This window comes from Amblyraja radiata, chromosome 20, assembly GCF_010909765.2.
Source record: "Amblyraja radiata isolate CabotCenter1 chromosome 20, sAmbRad1.1.pri, whole genome shotgun sequence".
NCBI classification, from domain to species: domain Eukaryota; kingdom Metazoa; phylum Chordata; class Chondrichthyes; order Rajiformes; family Rajidae; genus Amblyraja; species Amblyraja radiata.
Window position 1 is genome coordinate 26,985,961 of NC_045975.1, and position 16,396 is coordinate 27,002,356.

At 40.3% G+C, this 16,396-nt stretch overlaps 1 protein-coding gene across 1 annotated transcript in view; it reads right to left on the reverse strand.

The window, feature by feature from the left end:
- The window catches only part of LOC116984406, a 116,313-nt gene that overhangs the window by 85,346 nt on the left and 14,571 nt on the right, over nt 1–16,396 (reverse strand). Inside the window, exons 19-33 of the mRNA XM_033038560.1 lie at nt 16,281–16,290; nt 15,807–16,119; nt 14,323–14,671; nt 13,670–13,878; nt 12,276–12,533; nt 11,433–11,801; nt 10,139–10,396; nt 9,395–9,664; nt 8,004–8,261; nt 7,260–7,529; nt 5,776–6,124; nt 3,730–4,040; nt 2,887–3,255; nt 1,593–1,850; nt 849–1,118 (exon numbers count right to left, since the gene is read on the reverse strand). Coding sequence (XP_032894451.1) covers nt 849–1,118; nt 1,593–1,850; nt 2,887–3,255; nt 3,730–4,040; nt 5,776–6,124; nt 7,260–7,529; nt 8,004–8,261; nt 9,395–9,664; nt 10,139–10,396; nt 11,433–11,801; nt 12,276–12,533; nt 13,670–13,878; nt 14,323–14,671; nt 15,807–16,119; nt 16,281–16,290 — 4,121 coding nt within the window. The remainder of the gene's footprint in view (nt 1–848; nt 1,119–1,592; nt 1,851–2,886; nt 3,256–3,729; nt 4,041–5,775; nt 6,125–7,259; nt 7,530–8,003; nt 8,262–9,394; nt 9,665–10,138; nt 10,397–11,432; nt 11,802–12,275; nt 12,534–13,669; nt 13,879–14,322; nt 14,672–15,806; nt 16,120–16,280; nt 16,291–16,396) is intronic.

A 16,396-nucleotide genomic window follows, 5' to 3' on the forward strand; every position in this document is an offset into this window, starting at 1 on the left:
GCAAATAGCAAGAAAGCATATTGGACAACTAACTCTTGACTGTTCCAGAAGGGCCACTCACAGCAGTAGCCTGAACTACGAAACAACTGGCAGAGCAATCACCACTTATGACTTTCCAGTAATTGATGCACATTTTCAATATCTGTTCTGTACAAGATCTTAAACATAGCGCAGACATTAATTCTTGCACACCTGGACACCACCAACAAGCCGTGAACAAAATCCATGCAGGGTTCTTGACAATCAACAAAGTCCTCATTTATCGATGCACTTCTTCCAATTATTCCACTGTGTTGGTCACAACAAGACCAATCAAAAGAAGAAAGATCTCTTTCTGGTGTGAAATTTAAGAACAGCAATGCAAACTGTGGCACAGAAAGAAGTTGCCCATCAACAACAAAAGTTGCATCTAAATAGGCTCTTTGCAGAACACCTTCAACAGAATATCCGACATTAGCTCCCAAATACTTACCTTTAGCCAACGATCTCAAGTTGGAACCTAGACTCATTTACTTGTTTTCCGATTGTGGGCTGCATCTTAATTCACAAGGAAATTGCATCCCCCTTACTTGTAAACTGATTTAGAAGCACAGCTTCACTCTTCACTCCACCGTGAACAACAGTGAAACACCTAATAATAATTACAATTCCATGGCAAAGAAATAACCTCTCCATTAATAACAAAACCACTACTAATTAATCTTTCTGCAGATCACAATCAAAACAAACTCTATCTCCCAAATATTATCCCAAATCCAATGATCTGAAGCTGGAACGAGATTCTTTTTTTCTTGCTTCTGGACGGTGGTCTGCACCATTGCACACAAGGGAAAATGCTTCACACTTACTTGTAAACTGATTTAGAACCACAGCTTCACTCTTCAATCCACCTTGAACAACAGTGGTCACAGAAATGGTGTAATTGGTTCCAGACTGCAGATCTTGGATTTTGGTGGAATTTGTAATTTCATTGAAGGAAACATCAGAACGGCTGGCAGTCCCGTACATGATGCTGAAGTTGTACTGGGTGACCCCCATGTCCACGGGTCTCCCTAAGCTCAAGGAGATGGAAATGTTGCTTACGGCCATCACGGTAATGGCTCCAGGCTTTGAAGGAACTGTCAGAAGCAAGTAATTAGATAATGATAGTTGGAGAACGCACTAAAAATGATATAAAGTAAATATCGGCACAATAAGTGACATACATATTTTATTCATAAATGTTGCAGGATAACCCTTAAATATTTGTTGGCTTTTTCCAAGTTCAGGAATCACATGCAACATTTCACTCCCATGCTATTAGGCAGTGAGAATATGAAACCTACTGTCAGTACACTGGGTAGGCAATCAAGAAAGACAAATCAAGACCACAAAGCCACCGTTCAATGTCCACGGAGCAATAATCTGGTCAGCACCTCAAAATACATCTATCAAGAATTGCTGACTGAGCTGCTTCCTTTACCACATTGTTGAGTCCACAACTAGCTAATTTGTCTTCTACTATATGAAGACATGATTATATGATTTGCTGCAGATTAAGCAGTCTACCTTGGTCAGAGAGAAACTCCTATTAAAACAATTGGTGTCTTTACCTGTAGTAGAAGAGACATAGACTGGATCTGCTGATGTATTATCTGCCGCCAGTGTGAACACACTGAATGTGTATCCAGTTCCAGGATTTAGTTGTGCCACAGTAACGAATTCAGTACCAGTTATCATAATTGGGAGATGTCCACTCAGTGTCACCTTATAGGTATACTCAGGCTTGGAGTCGAGCGGTTTGTCCCAACTCAGAGTAACTGAAGTGGTGTTGCGACTTGAAGCAATGGCATTGTTCACAGGATTCGGTTCTGCAATTATTAATGAGATGTTGAGGATAACACCAATCTCATTCTGCTTCATGCTTCACGTCATCTGATGATGTCACAACTGCTGCTGCAGCCATCTGCACTTTTTTCAATTAGATTTCCATCATTTGGATGTTCCTAGTACATCCCTAAATTGTCTGTATATTTAATGTCGCTTCAAGAGACACAATGAAATATGACACCACTCTCAAACAGCCTCTCAGATTCATTTCTGCTTTCTTTCCTGATGACTTGTTAGTCATAACCATCAAAGGTGCTTGAAAAGACATGCAAATAGCAAGAAAGCATATTGGACAACTAACTCTTGACTGTTCCAGAAGGGCCACTCACAGCAGTAGCCTGAACTACGAAACAACTGGCAGAGCAATCACCACTTATGACTTTCCAGTAATTGATGCACATTTTCAATATCTGTTCTGTACAAGATCTTAAACATAGCGCAGACATTAATTCTTGCACACCTGGACACCACCAACAAGCCGTGAACAAAATCCATGCAGGGTTCTTGACAATCAACAAAGTCCTCATTTATCGATGCACTTCTTCCAATTATTCCACTGTGTTGGTCACAACAAGACCAATCAAAAGAAGAAAGATCTCTTTCTGGTGTGAAATTTAAGAACAGCAATGCAAACTGTGGCACAGAAAGAAGTTGCCCATCAACAACAAAAGTTGCATCTAAATAGGCTCTTTGCAGAACACCTTCAACAGAATATCCGACATTAGCTCCTAAATACTTACCTTTAGCCAACGATCTCAAGTTGGAACCTAGACTCATTTACTTGTTTTCCGATTGTGGGCTGCATCTTAATTCACAAGGAAATTGCATCCCCCTTACTTGTAAATTGATTTAGAAGCACAGCTTCACTCTTCACTCCACCGTGAACAACAGTGAAACACCTAATAATAATTACAATTCCATGGCAAAGAAATAACCTCTCCATTAATAACAAAACCACTACTAATTAATCTTTCTGCAGATCACAATCAAAACAAACTCTATCTCCCAAATATTATCCCAAATCCAATGATCTGAAGCTGGAACGAGATTCTTTTTTTCTTGCTTCTGGACGGTGGTCTGCACCATTGCACACAAGGGAAAATGCTTCACACTTACTTGTAAACTGATTTAGAACCACAGCTTCACTCTTCAATCCACCTTGAACAACAGTGGTCACAGAAATGGTGTAATTGGTTCCAGACTGCAGATCTTGGATTTTGGTGGAATTTGTAATTTCATTGAAGGAAACATCAGAATGGCTGGCAGTCCCGTACATGATGCTGAAGTTGTACTGGGTGACCCCCATGTCCACAGGTCTCCCTAAGCTCAAGGAGATGGAAATGTTGCTTAAGGCCATCACGGCAATGGCTCCAGGCTTGGAAGGAACTGTGAGAAGCAAGTAATTGGATAATGATGGTTGGAGAACACACTAAAAATGATATAAAGTAAATATCGGCACAATAAATGTCATACATATTTCATTCATAAATGTTACAGGATAACCCATAAACATTTGTTGGCTTTTTCCAAGTTCAGGAATCACATGCAACATTTCACTCCCATGCTATTAGGCAGTGAGAATATGAAACCTACTGTCAGTACACTGGGTAGGCAATCAAGAAAGACAAATCAAGACCACAAAGCCACCGTTCAATGTCCACGGAGCAATAATCTGGTCAGCACCTCAAAATACATCTATCAAGAATTGCTGACTGAGCTGCTTCCTTTACCACATTGTTGAGTCCACAACTAGCTAATTTGTCTTCTACTATATGAAGACATGATTATATGATTTGCTGCAGATTAAGCAGTCTACCTTGGTCAGAGAGAAACTCCTATTAAAACAATTGGTGTCTTTACCTGTAGTAGAAGAGACATAGACTGGATCTGCTGATGTATTATCTGCCGCCAGTGTGAACACACTGAATGTGTATCCAGTTCCAGGATTTAGTTGTGCCACAGTAACGAATTCAGTACCAGTTATCATAATTGGGAGATGTCCACTCAGTGTCACCTTATAGGTATACTCAGGCTTGGAGTCAAGCGGTTTGTCCCAACTCAGAGTAACTGAAGTGGTGTTGCGACTTGAAGCAATGGCATTGTTCACAGGATTCGGTTCTGCAATTATTAATGAGATGTTGAGGATAACACCAATCTCATTCTGCTTCATGCTTCACGTCATCTGATGATGTCACAACTGCTGCTGCAGCCATCTGCACTTTTTTCAATTAGATTTCCATCATTTGGATGTTCCTAGTACATCCCTAAATTGTCTGTATATTTAATGTCGCTTCAAGAGACACAATGAAATATGACACCACTCTCAAACAGCCTCTCAGATTCATTTCTGCTTTCTTTCCTGATGACTTGTTAGTCATAACCATCAAAGGTGCTTGAAAAGACATGCAAATAGCAAGAAAGCATATTGGACAACTAACTCTTGACTGTTCCAGAAGGGCCACTCACAGCAGTAGCCTGAACTACGAAACAACTGGCAGAGCAATCACCACTTATGACTTTCCAGTAATTGATGCACATTTTCAATATCTGTTCTGTACAAGATCTTAAACATAGCGCAGACATTAATTCTTGCACACCTGGACACCACCAACAAGCCGTGAACAAAATCCATGCAGGGTTCTTGACAATCAACAAAGTCCTCATTTATCGATGCACTTCTTCCAATTATTCCACTGTGTTGGTCACAACAAGTCCAATCAAAAGAAGAAAGATCTCTTTCTGGTGTGAAATTTAAGAACAGCAATGCAAACTGTGGCACAGAAAGAAGTTGCCCATCAACAACAAAAGTTGCATCTAAATAGGCTCTTTGCAGAACACCTTCAACAGAATATCCGACATTAGCTCCCAAATACTTTCCTTTAGCCAACGATCTCAAGTTGGAACCTAGACTCATTTACTTGTTTTCCGATTGTGGGCTGCATCTTAATTCACAAGGAAATTGCATCCCCCTTACTTGTAAACTGATTTAGAAGCACAGCTTCACTCTTCACTCCACCGTGAACAACAGTGAAACACCTAATAATAATTACAATTCCATGGCAAAGAAATAACCTCTCCATTAATAACAAAACCACTACTAATTAATCTTTCTGCAGATCACAATCAAAACAAACTCTATCTCCCAAATATTATCCCAAATCCAATGATCTGAAGCTGGAACGAGATTCTTTTTTTCTTGCTTCTGGACGGTGGTCTGCACCATTGCACACAAGGGAAAATGCTTCACACTTACTTGTAAACTGATTTAGAACCACAGCTTCACTCTTCAATCCACCTTGAACAACAGTGGTCACAGAAATGGTGTAATTGGTTCCAGACTGCAGATCTTGGATTTTGGTGGAATTTGTAATTTCATTGAAGGAAACATCAGAACGGCTGGCAGTCCCGTACATGATGCTGAAGTTGTACTGGGTGACCCCCATGTCCACGGGTCTCCCTAAGCTCAAGGAGATGGAAATGTTGCTTACGGCCATCACGGTAATGGCTCCAGGCTTTGAAGGAACTGTCAGAAGCAAGTAATTGGATAATGATAGTTGGAGAACGCACTAAAAATGATATAAAGTAAATATCGGCACAATAAGTGACATACATATTTTATTCATAAATGTTGCAGGATAACCCATAAACATTTGTTGGCTTTTTCCAAGTTCAGGAATCACATGCAACATTTCACTCCCATGCTATTAGGCAGTGAGAATATGAAACCTACTGTCAGTACACTGGGTAGGCAATCAAAAAAGACAAATCAAGACCACAAAGCCACCGTTCAATGTCCACGGAGCAATAATCTGGTCAGCACCTCAAAATACATCTATCAAGAATTGCTGACTGAGCTGCTTCCTTTACCACATTGTTGAGTCCACAACTAGCTAATTTGTCTTCTACTATATGAAGACATGATTATATGATTTGCTGCAGATTAAGCAGTCTACCTTGGTCAGAGAGAAACTCCTATTAAAACAATTGGTGTCTTTACCTGTAGTAGAAGAGACATAGACTGGATCTGCTGATGTATTATCTGCCGCCAGTGTGAACACACTGAATGTGTATCCAGTTCCAGGATTTAGTTGTGCCACAGTAACGAATTCAGTACCAGTTATCATAATTGGGAGATGTCCACTCAGTGTCACCTTATAGGTATACTCAGGCTTGGAGTCAAGCGGTTTGTCCCAACTCAGAGTAACTGAAGTGGTGTTGCGACTTGAAGCAATGGCATTGTTCACAGGATTCGGTTCTGCAATTATTAATGAGATGTTGAGGATAACACCAATCTCATTCTGCTTCATGCTTCACGTCATCTGATGATGTCACAACTGCTGCTGCAGCCATCTGCACTTTTTTCAATTAGATTTCCATCATTTGGATGTTCCTAGTACATCCCTAAATTGTCTGTATATTTAATGTCGCTTCAAGAGACACAATGAAATATGACACCACTCTCAAACAGCCTCTCAGATTCATTTCTGCTTTCTTTCCTGATGACTTGTTAGTCATAACCATCAAAGGTGCTTGAAAAGACATGCAAATAGCAAGAAAGCATATTGGACAACTAACTCTTGACTGTTCCAGAAGGGCCACTCACAGCAGTAGCCTGAACTACGAAACAACTGGCAGAGCAATCACCACCTTTGACTTTCCAGTAATTGATGCACATTTTCAATATCTGTTCTGTACAAGATCTTAAACATAGCGCAGACATTAATTCTTGCACACCTGGACACCACCAACAAGCCGTGAACAAAATCCATGCAGGGTTCTTGACAATCAACAAAGTCCTCATTTATCGATGCACTTCTTCCAATTATTCCACTGTGTTGGTCACAACAAGACCAATCAAAAGAAGAAAGATCTCTTTCTGGTGTGAAATTTAAGAACAGCAATGCAAACTGTGGCACAGAAAGAAGTTGCCCATCAACAACAAAAGTTGCATCTAAATAGGCTCTTTGCAGAACACCTTCAACAGAATATCCGACATTAGCTCCCAAATACTTACCTTTAGCCAACGATCTCAAGTTGGAACCTAGACTCATTTACTTGTTTTCCGATTGTGGGGTGCATCTTAATTCACAAGGAAATTGCATCCCCCTTACTTGTAAACTGATTTAGAAGCACAGCTTCACTCTTCACTCCACCGTGAACAACAGTGAAACACCTAATAATAATTACAATTCCATGGCAAAGAAATAACCTCTCCATTAATAACAAAACCACTACTAATTAATCTTTCTGCAGATCACAATCAAAACAAACTCTATCTCCCAAATATTATCCCAAATCCAATGATCTGAAGCTGGAACGAGATTCTTTTTTTCTTGCTTCTGGACGGTGGTCTGCACCATTGCACACAAGGGAAAATGCTTCACACTTACTTGTAAACTGATTTAGAACCACAGCTTCACTCTTCACTCCACCTTGAACAACAGTGGTCACAGAAATGGTGTAATTGGTTCCAGACTGCAGATCTTGGATTTTGGTGGAATTTGTAATTTCATTGAAGGAAACATCAGAACGGCTGGCAGTCCCGTACATGATGCTGAAGTTGTACTGGGTGACCCCCATGTCCACAGGTCTCCCTAAGCTCAAGGAGATGGAAATGTTGCTTACGGCCATCACGGTAATGGCTCCAGGCTTTGAAGGAACTGTGAGAAGCAAGTAATTGGATAATGATGGTTGGAGAACGCACTAAAAATGATATAAAGTAAATATCGGCACAATAAGTGACATACATATTTTATTCATAAATGTTGCAGGATAACCCTTAAATATTTGTTGGCTTTTTCCAAGTTCAGGAATCACATGCAACATTTCACTCCCATGCTATTAAGCAGTGAGAATATGAAACCTACTGTCAGTACACTGGGTAGGCAATCAAGAAAGACAAATCAAGACCACAAAGCCACCGTTCAATGTCCACGGAGCAATAATCTGGTCAGCACCTCAATATACATCTATCAAGAATTGCTGACTGAGCTGCTTCCTTTACCACATTGTTGAGTCCACAACTAGCTAATTTGTCTTCTACTATATGAAGACATGATTATATGATTTGCTGCAGATTAAGCAGTCTACCTTGGTCAGAGAGAAACTCCTATTAAAACAATTGGTGTCTTTACCTGTAGTAGAAGAGACATAGACTGGATCTGCTGATGTATTATCTGCCGCCAGTGTGAACACACTGAATGTGTATCCAGTTCCAGGATTTAGTTGTGCCACAGTAACGAATTCAGTACCAGTTATCATAATTGGGAGATGTCCACTCAGTGTCACCTTATAGGTATACTCAGGCTTGGAGTCAAGCGGTTTGTCCCAACTCAGAGTAACTGAAGTGGTGTTGCGACTTGAAGCAATGGCATTGTTCACAGGATTCGGTTCTGCAATTATTAATGAGATGTTGAGGATAACACCAATCTCATTCTGCTTCATGCTTCACGTCATCTGATGATGTCACAACTGCTGCTGCAGCCATCTGCACTTTTTTCAATTAGATTTCCATCATTTGGATGTTCCTAGTACATCCCTAAATTGTCTGTATATTTAATGTCGCTTCAAGAGACACAATGAAATATGACACCACTCTCAAACAGCCTCTCAGATTCATTTCTGCTTTCTTTCCTGATGACTTGTTAGTCATAACCATCAAAGGTGCTTGAAAAGACATGCAAATAGCAAGAAAGCATATTGGACAACTAACTCTTGACTGTTCCAGAAGGGCCACTCACAGCAGTAGCCTGAACTACGAAACAACTGGCAGAGCAATCACCACTTATGACTTTCCAGTAATTGATGCACATTTTCAATATCTGTTCTGTACAAGATCTTAAACATAGCGCAGATATTAATTCTTGCACACCTGGACACCACCAACAAGCCGTGAACAAAATCCATGCAGGGTTCTTGACAATCAACAAAGTCCTCATTTATCGATGCACTTCTTCCAATTATTCCACTGTGTTGGTCACAACAAGTCCAATCAAAAGAAGAAAGATCTCTTTCTGGTGTGAAATTTAAGAACAGCAATGCAAACTGTGGCACAGAAAGAAGTTGCCCATCAACAACAAAAGTTGCATCTAAATAGGCTCTTTGCAGAACACCTTCAACAGAATATCCGACATTAGCTCCCAAATACTTACCTTTAGCCAACGATCTCAAGTTGGAACCTAGTCTTATTTACTTGTTTTCCGATTGTGGGCTGCATCTTAATTCACAAGGAAATTGCATCCCCCTTACTTGTAAACTGATTTAGAAGCACAGCTTCACTCTTCACTCCCGTGAACAACAGTGAAACACCTAATAATAATTACAATTCCATGGCAAAGAAATAACCTCTCCATTAATAACAAAACCACTACTAATTAATCTTTCTGCAGATCACAATCAAAACAAACTCTATCTCCCAAATATTATCCCAAATCCAATGATCTGAAGCTGGAACGAGATTCTTTTTTTCTTGCTTCTGGACGGTGGTCTGCACCATTGCACACAAGGGAAAATGCTTCACACTTACTTGTAAACTGATTTAGAACCACAGCTTCACTCTTCAATCCACCTTGAACAACAGTGGTCACAGAAATGGTGTAATTGGTTCCAGACTGCAGATCTTGGATTTTGGTGGAATTTGTAATTTCATTGAAGGAAACATCAGAACGGCTGGCAGTCCCGTACATGATGCTGAAGTTGTACTGGGTGACCCCCATGTCCACAGGTCTCCCTAAGCTCAAGGAGATGGAAATGTTGCTTACGGCCATCACGGTAATGGCTCCAGGCTTTGAAGGAACTGTCAGAAGATAGTAATTGGATAATGATAGTTGGAGAACGCACTAAAAATGATATAAAGTAAATATCGGCACAATAAGTGACATACATATTTTATTCATAAATGTTGCAGGATAACCCTTAAATATTTGTTGGCTTTTTCCAAGTTCAGGAATCACATGCAACATTTCACTCCCATGCTATTAGGCAGTGAGAATATGAAACCTACTGTCAGTACACTGGGTAGGCAATCAAGAAAGAGAAATCAAGACCACACAGCCACTGTTTAGTGTCCACGGAGCAATAATCTGGTCAGCACCTCAATATACATCTATCAAGAATTGCTGACTGAGCTGCTTCCTTTACCACATTGTTGAGTCCACAACTAGCTAATTTGTCTTCTACTATATGAAGACATGATTATATGATTTGCTGCAGATTAAGCAGTCTACCTTGGTCAGAGAGAAACTCCTATTAAAACAATTGGTGTCTTTACCTGTAGTAGAAGAGACATAGACTGGATCTGCTGATGTATTATCTGCCGCCAGTGTGAACACACTGAATGTGTATCCAGTTCCAGGATTTAGTTGTGCCACAGTAACGAATTCAGTACCAGTTATCATAATTGGGAGATGTCCACTCAGTGTCACCTTATAGGTATACTCAGGCTTGGAGTCGAGCGGTTTGTCCCAACTCAGAGTAACTGAAGTGGTGTTGCGACTTGAAGCAATGGCATTGTTCACAGGATTCGGTTCTGCAATTATTAATGAGATGTTGAGGATAACACCAATCTCATTCTGCTTCATGCTTCACGTCATCTGATGATGTCACAACTGCTGCTGCAGCCATCTGCACTTTTTTCAATTAGATTTCCATCATTTGGATGTTCCTAGTACATCCCTAAATTGTCTGTATATTTAATGTCGCTTCAAGAGACACAATGAAATATGACACCACTCTCAAACAGCCTCTCAGATTCATTTCTGCTTTCTTTCCTGATGACTTGTTAGTCATAACCATCAAAGGTGCTTGAAAAGACATGCAAATAGCAAGAAAGCATATTGGACAACTAACTCTTGACTGTTCCAGAAGGGCCACTCACAGCAGTAGCCTGAACTACGAAACAACTGGCAGAGCAATCACCACTTATGACTTTCCAGTAATTGATGCACATTTTCAATATCTGTTCTGTACAAGATCTTAAACATAGCGCAGACATTAATTCTTGCACACCTGGACACCACCAACAAGCCGTGAACAAAATCCATGCAGGGTTCTTGACAATCAACAAAGTCCTCATTTATCGATGCACTTCTTCCAATTATTCCACTGTGTTGGTCACAACAAGACCAATCAAAAGAAGAAAGATCTCTTTCTGGTGTGAAATTTAAGAACAGCAATGCAAACTGTGGCACCGAAAGAAGTTGCCCATCAACAACAAAAGTTGCATCTAAATAGGCTCTTTGCAGAACACCTTCAACAGAATATCCGACATTAGCTCCCAAATACTTACCTTTAGCCAACGATCTCAAGTTGGAACCTAGACTCATTTACTTGTTTTCCGATTGTGGGCTGCATCTTAATTCACAAGGAAATTGCATCCCCCTTACTTGTAAACTGATTTAGAAGCACAGCTTCACTCTTCACTCCACCGTGAACAACAGTGAAACACCTAATAATAATTACAATTCCATGGCAAAGAAATAACCTCTCCATTAATAACAAAACCACTACTAATTAATCTTTCTGCAGATCACAATCAAAACAAACTCTATCTCCCAAATATTATCCCAAATCCAATGATCTGAAGCTGGAACGAGATTCTTTTTTTCTTGCTTCTGGACGGTGGTCTGCACCATTGCACACAAGGGAAAATGCTTCACACTTACTTGTAAACTGATTTAGAACCACAGCTTCACTCTTCACTCCACCTTGAACAACAGTGGTCACAGAAATGGTGTAATTGGTTCCAGACTGCAGATCTTGGATTTTGGTGGAATTTGTAATTTCAATGAAGGAAACATCAGAACGGCTGGCAGTCCCGTACATGATGCTGAAGTTGTACTGGGTGACCCCCATGTCCACGGGTCTCCCTAAGCTCAAGGAGATGGAAATGTTGCTTAAGGCCATCACGGCAATGGCTCCAGGCTTGGAAGGAACTGTGAGAAGCAAGTAATTGGATAATGATGGTTGGAGAACACACTAAAAATGATATAAAGTAAATATCGGCACAATAAATGTCATACATATTTCATTCATAAATGTTACAGGATAACCCATAAACATTTGTTGGCTTTTTCCAAGTTCAGGAATCACATGCAACATTTCACTCCCATGCTATTAGGCAGTGAGAATATGAAACCTACTGTCAGTACACTGGGTAGGCAATCAAGAAAGACAAATCAAGACCACACAGCCACCGTTCAGTGTCCACGGAGCAATAATCTGGTCAGCACCTCAATATACATCTATCAAGAATTGCTGACTGAGCTGCTTCCTTTACCACATTGTTGAGTCCACAACTAGCTAATTTGTCTTCTACTATATGAAGACATGATTATATGATTTGCTGCAGATTAAGCAGTCTACCTTGGTCAGAGAGAAACTCCTATTAAAACAATTGGTGTCTTTACCTGTAGTAGAAGAGACATAGACTGGATCTGCTGATGTATTATCTGCCGCCAGTGTGAACACACTGAATGTGTATCCAGTTCCAGGATTTAGTTGTGCCACAGTAACGAATTCAGTACCAGTTATCATAATTGGGAGATGTCCACTCAGTGTCACCTTATAGGTATACTCAGGCTTGGAGTCGAGCGGTTTGTCCCAACTCAGAGTAACTGAAGTGGTGTTGCGACTTGAAGCAATGGCATTGTTCACAGGATTCGGTTCTGCAATTATTAATGAGATGTTGAGGATATCACCAATCTCATTCTGCTTCATGCTTCACGTCATCTGATGATGTCACAACTGCTGCTGCAGCCATCTGCACTTTTTTCAATTAGATTTCCATCATTTGGATGTTCCTAGTACATCCCTAAATTGTCTGTATATTTAATGTCGCTTCAAGAGACACAATGAAATATGACACCACTCTCAAACAGCCTCTCAGATTCATTTCTGCTTTCTTTCCTGATGACTTGTTAGTCATAACCATCAAAGGTGCTTGAAAAGACATGCAAATAGCAAGAAAGCATATTGGACAACTAACTCTTGACTGTTCCAGAAGGGCCACTCACAGCAGTAGCCTGAACTACGAAACAACTGGCAGAGCAATCACCACTTATGACTTTCCAGTAATTGATGCACATTTTCAATATCTGTTCTGTACAAGATCTTAAACATAGCGCAGACATTAATTCTTGCACACCTGGACACCACCAACAAGCCGTGAACAAAATCCATGCAGGGTTCTTGACAATCAACAAAGTCCTCATTTATCGATGCACTTCTTCCAATTATTCCACTGTGTTGGTCACAACAAGACCAATCAAAAGAAGAAAGATCTCTTTCTGGTGTGAAATTTAAGAACAGCAATGCAAACTGTGGCACAGAAAGAAGTTGCCCATCAACAACAAAAGTTGCATCTAAATAGGCTCTTTGCAGAACACCTTCAACAGAATATCCGACATTAGCTCCCTAAATACTTACCTTTAGCCAACGATCTCAAGTTGGAACCTAGACTCATTTACTTGTTTTCCGATTGTGGGCTGCATCTTAATTCACAAGGAAATTGCATCCCCCTTACTTGTAAACTGATTTAGAAGCACAGCTTCACTCTTCACTCCACCGTGAACAACAGTGAAACACCTAATAATAATTACAATTCCATGGCAAAGAAATAACCTCTCCATTAATAACAAAACCACTACTAATTAATCTTTCTGCAGATCACAATCAAAACAAACTCTATCTCCCAAATATTATCCCAAATCCAATGATCTGAAGCTGGAACGAGATTCTTTTTTTCTTGCTTCTGGACGGTGGTCTGCACCATTGCACACAAGGGAAAATGCTTCACACTTACTTGTAAACTGATTTAGAACCACAGCTTCACTCTTCACTCCACCTTGAACAACAGTGGTCACAGAAATGGTGTAATTGGTTCCAGACTGCAGATCTTGGATTTTGGTGGAATTTGTAATTTCAATGAAGGAAACATCAGAACGGCTGGCAGTCCCGTACATGATGCTGAAGTTGTACTGGGTGACCCCCATGTCCACGGGTCTCCCTAAGCTCAAGGAGATGGAAATGTTGCTTACGGCCATCACGGTAATGGCTCCAGGCTTTGAAGGAACTGTCAGAAGCAAGTAATTGGATAATGATGGTTGGAGAACACACTAAAAATGATATCAAGTAAATATCGGCACAATAAATGTCATACATATTTCATTCATAAATGTTACAGGATAACCCATAAACATTTGTTGGCTTTTTCCAAGTTCAGGAATCACATGCAACATTTCACTCCCATGCTATTAGGCAGTGAGAATATGAAACCTACTGTCAGTACACTGGGTAGGCAATCAAGAAAGACAAATCAAGACCACAAAGCCACCGTTCAGTGTCCACGGAGCAATAATCTGGTCAGCACCTCAATATACATCTATCAAGAATTGCTGACTGAGCTGCTTCCTTTACCACATTGTTGAGTCCACAACTAGCTAATTTGTCTTCTACTATATGAAGACATGATTATATGATTTGCTGCAGATTAAGCAGTCTACCTTGGTCAGAGAGAAACTCCTATTAAAACAATTGGTGTCTTTACCTGTAGTAGAAGAGACATAGACTGGATCTGCTGATGTATTATCTGCCGCCAGTGTGAACACACTGAATGTGTATCCAGTTCCAGGATTTAGTTGTGCCACAGTAACGAATTCAGTACCAGTTATCATAATTGGGAGATGTCCACTCAGTGTCACCTTATAGGTATACTCAGGCTTGGAGTCAAGCGGTTTGTCCCAACTCAGAGTAACTGAAGTGGTGTTGCGACTTGAAGCAATGGCATTGTTCACAGGATTCGGTTCTGCAATTATTAATGAGATGTTGAGGATAACACCAATCTCATTCTGCTTCATGCTTCACGTCATCTGATGATGTCACAACTGCTGCTGCAGCCATCTGCACTTTTTTCAATTAGATTTCCATCATTTGGATGTTCCTAGTACATCCCTAAATTGTCTGTATATTTAATGTCGCTTCAAGAGACACAATGAAATATGACACCACTCTCAAACAGCCTCTCAGATTCATTTCTGCTTTCTTTCCTGATGACTTGTTAGTCATAACCATCAAAGGTGCTTGAAAAGACATGCAAATAGCACGAAAGCATATTGGACAACTGACTCTTGACTGTTCCAGAAGGGCCACTCACAGCAGTAGCCTGAACTACGAAACAACTGGCAGAGCAATCACCACTTATGACTTTCCAGTAATTGATGCACATTTTCAATATCTGTTCTGTACAAGATCTTAAACATAGCGCAGATATTAATTCTTGCACACCTGGACACCACCAACAAGCCGTGAACAAAATCCATGCAGGGTTCTTGACAATCAACAAAGTCCTCATTTATCGATGCACTTCTTCCAATTCTTCCACTGTGTTGGTCACAACAAGTCCAATCAAAAGAAGAAAGATCTCTTTCTGGTGTGAAATTTAAGAACAGCAATGCAAACTGTGGCACAGAAAGAAGTTGCCCATCAACAACAAAAGTTGCATCTAAATAGGCTCTTTGCAGAACACCTTCAACAGAATATCCGACATTAGCTCCCTAATACTTACCTTTAGCCAACGTTCTCAAGTTGGAACCTAGACTCATTTACTTGTTTTCCGATTGTGGGCTGCATCTTAATTCACAAGGAAATTGCATCCCCCTTACTTGTAAACTGATTTAGAAGCACAGCTTCACTCTTCACTCCACCGTGAACAACAGTGAAACACCTAATAATAATTACAATTCCATGGCAAAGAAATAACCTCTCCATTAATAACAAAACCACTACTAATTAATCTTTCTGCAGATCACAATCAAAACAAACTCTATCTCCCAAATATTATCCCAAATCCAATGATCTGAAGCTGGAACAAGATTCTTTTTTTCTTGCTTCTGGACGGTGGTCTGCACCATTGCACACACGGGAAAATGCTTCACACTTACTTGTAAACTGATTTAGAACCACAGCTTCACTCTTCACTCCACCTTGAACAACAGTGGTCACAGAAATGGTGTAATTGGTTCCAGACTGCAGATCTTGGATTTTGGTGGAATTTGTAATTTCATTGAAGGAAACATCAGAACTGCTGGCAGACCCGTATATGATGCTGAAGTTGTACTGGGTGACCCCCATGTCCACGGGTCTCCCTAAGCTCAAGGAGATGGAAATGTTGCTTACGGCCATCACGGTAATGGCTCCAGGCTTTGAAGGAACTGTCAGAAGCAAGTAATTGGATAATGATGGTTGGAGAACGCACTAAAAATTATATAAAGTAAATATCGGCACAATAAGTGACATACATATTTTATTCATAAATGTTGCAAGATAACCCAATATTTGTTGGCTTTTTCCAAGTTCAGGAATCACATGCAACATTTCACTCCCATGCTATTAAGCAGTGAGAATATGAAACCTACTGTCAGTACACTGGGTAGGCAATCAAGAAAGACAAATCAAGACCACAAAGCCACCGTTCAGTGTCCACGGAGCAATAATCTGGTCAGCACCTCAATATACATCTATCAAGAATTGC